Below are 2,643 nucleotides of genomic sequence, written 5' to 3' on the forward strand. Positions count from 1 at the left end.
AAAAAAGCCCTCAAAGTTTCAAAAAAGTCATGTATCTCTGACCATTTATGTAGGTCACATAAATGATACACAGTATCATGATATACAGTAAAAGTACTTAGCACTGTTCAACAGTTAGTGTTCTTCAAAGGATGATCTTACATTGCATACAAAAAGCACATTTCAGAAGTCAGGAACAATTTCAATAGTTTATAAACATAATCACATCAAGTTTAAAAACCTCTCACATTGAAACAAGTAAATTTTCTTTCTTGCCAGTCCTTGATATTATTTTAATCTGAAAATTTAAAATAATAAAATACTTACATATTTAAGAAAGATATCACCAATGCTTTTGCTCTCATCCCAATTAATAATCAGGTCTTCCAGATCATCCTGAAAATACAAATTGAAACTTATATAATTAAATTTGACAGCCCTTTAAACATCTTTCACTTCCAGGATATTCACTGAAAAGAAGTACTTTAAAAGTTATTTAATTTGATGTACAAAATAACATTCTACTCTGTCCCAACAAGTTATTTCTCGTCTCCAAAAAAAACTCTTAAAAATTAACTAAGGAGGGCCTGCCAAACAGCTCAGCAGATTAAATCACCCACAAGCAGGTGCAGGGGTCAGGGGTCAGGATTCAATCCCTGGGCCTGCCCTGCCGGCCCCACCCCTGGGCCAAGCTGAGATGGCGATTGAGACTGTGGGCATGGTAGTGCGCGCCTGTAATCCCTGCTTTAGAAGGCTGTAAACAGGCGGATCACTACTAGTCCAATCTAGTAGTGAGACCCTGAACACCCTGTAGATCCTTCCCTAAAATACAAAAAAAAAAAAATTAACTAAGGAAATACAAATTGTATTCAAGTCAAGGTAACTTCCAAATACGAAATTTCAATATATTCTTATTAATTATAAACCTGATTCGTGTTACAACTTAAGGCTAACGAGTTACATGATTTCTGTCACAACTACACAAAGCCTATAGAATAGAAGCAGAAACAAATCTGTAAACAATTAAGTGTGGCTGTATTCTAATAATCTGATTATCAAAGCAAGCATGGGCTAGATTTGGCCCATGAACCAGTTTGCTAATCCTTTTCTACTAAATTCCTCAGTCATTATAAAATATTACATATTTGTAAATATTTAGAAGACATTTAAAAGCCTTCTGATAAAACACAAATCAGATGATAAAATCAGATGCCAGGAAATGATGTGCCCTAAATTTAAATTCTAAGTGATTAGTAATTTTAAAGTAGAATTAATCAATAAACTCGTATCACAGGTTTTTAAAGTGTCATCTTAAGGAGTCTGGCACACACTTTCAATGGGATCCATGAGATATAAAATATCTTCAGTACAACACTAAGACATTATTTTTCACCCTCCCTCTCTTATAAGTTGACATTTTCCTAGAGGCTACATGATTTGTGACATTGCAACAAACTAGCTGTAGAAACAGATACGGCAATCAGTCTTCCCTTAAACCAGAAAGTAAAAAAATTACCATACAAAATAACACCATTCTTTTTGGTAATTATTTTTCTACTTTAGAAATTAGTTATTTTCATAAAAGTGTTATTTATGTTACCATTTAATGCATTATTTTACACTAATATTACAATCTAAATTAGATATCCATCTGACATTAAAAAGATGAAGCTAATAACACCCTTACTTCAAACAAACGAACTCTGAGAAGAAAATATAGGATATCTTTTTTTAGGGCTAAGAACAATTTCTCATCTATGACACCAAGAGCACAGTCCATGTGACAAAAAAATAAACTGGAGTTCATCAAAATTAAAAACTTTTGTATTTCAAAAGGATACATATCCAAGATTTATGGAGAATCCTTGCAACTCAATAAAATGACAACCTAATCAAAGAATAAGCAAATGATCTAATCAGACATTTCACCTAAGGTGATATATACAAATTGCTAGCGAGCACATGAAATGATGTTCAACATTATTAATCATTAGGGAAGTGCTAATTAAAACTACAAGAGGTTCTACTTCACCACTGGAGTGGTTCTAACTTAAAAAAGAAAACACAGAGGCAAATAACATGTATTTATGAGAATGTGAAAAAATTAGAAGCCTCCTTTATCTCCTATGCTACTAGTGGGAATGAAAAATCCTGGCAACCTCTTAAAATACTTAAAATATAAAATTACTTTCCAACCAAGTAGACCAATAAATAAAGAAATTTGGTATAATGAATATAATGAAACATTTTGTCATAAAAAGGAATGAACAACAGGCTAAAATCATACATGAACCTCAAAAACAGGTTAAAAAGAAACTTGACCTAAGCAACAGTATGCAACATAAATACAGCTACATGAAATTTCAGAAAGAGAAATTCATAGAAAACAGATATAAGAATTTATACATGAGATTAAAGAATCTTATTAAGGATGCAGAGTGACAATGTTCTAAAACAGACTGGTTTACTACATGATAAAGTATAATAACTGAACTGTATCATTTTTAAATAGGTGACTTTCATACTTATAAATTGCACATCAGTAAAACTTAGAAAAATTGATGCATCGTAAAAATTTTCAAATCTTGTTTTAATTAATACCAATAGACAAAACTCACATTGCTCTAGGCATATAGCTCATTGGAAGAGCCCTTGCCTAATATG

General features: G+C 31.9%; 1 protein-coding gene across 1 annotated transcript in view; it reads right to left on the reverse strand.

Annotated features, from left to right (window-relative positions):
* Ect2 (epithelial cell transforming 2) overlaps positions 1-2,643 on the reverse strand; it is a 103,101-nt gene that overhangs the window by 57,534 nt on the left and 42,924 nt on the right. Inside the window, exon 15 of the mRNA XM_023717807.1 lies at positions 307-375. Within this exon, the coding sequence (XP_023573575.1) occupies positions 307-375 (69 nt within the window). The remainder of the gene's footprint in view (positions 1-306; positions 376-2,643) is intronic.

This window comes from Octodon degus, unplaced genomic scaffold (assembly GCF_000260255.1).
Source record: "Octodon degus isolate 3935 unplaced genomic scaffold, OctDeg1.0 scaffold00055, whole genome shotgun sequence".
NCBI classification, from domain to species: Eukaryota; Metazoa; Chordata; class Mammalia; order Rodentia; family Octodontidae; genus Octodon; species Octodon degus.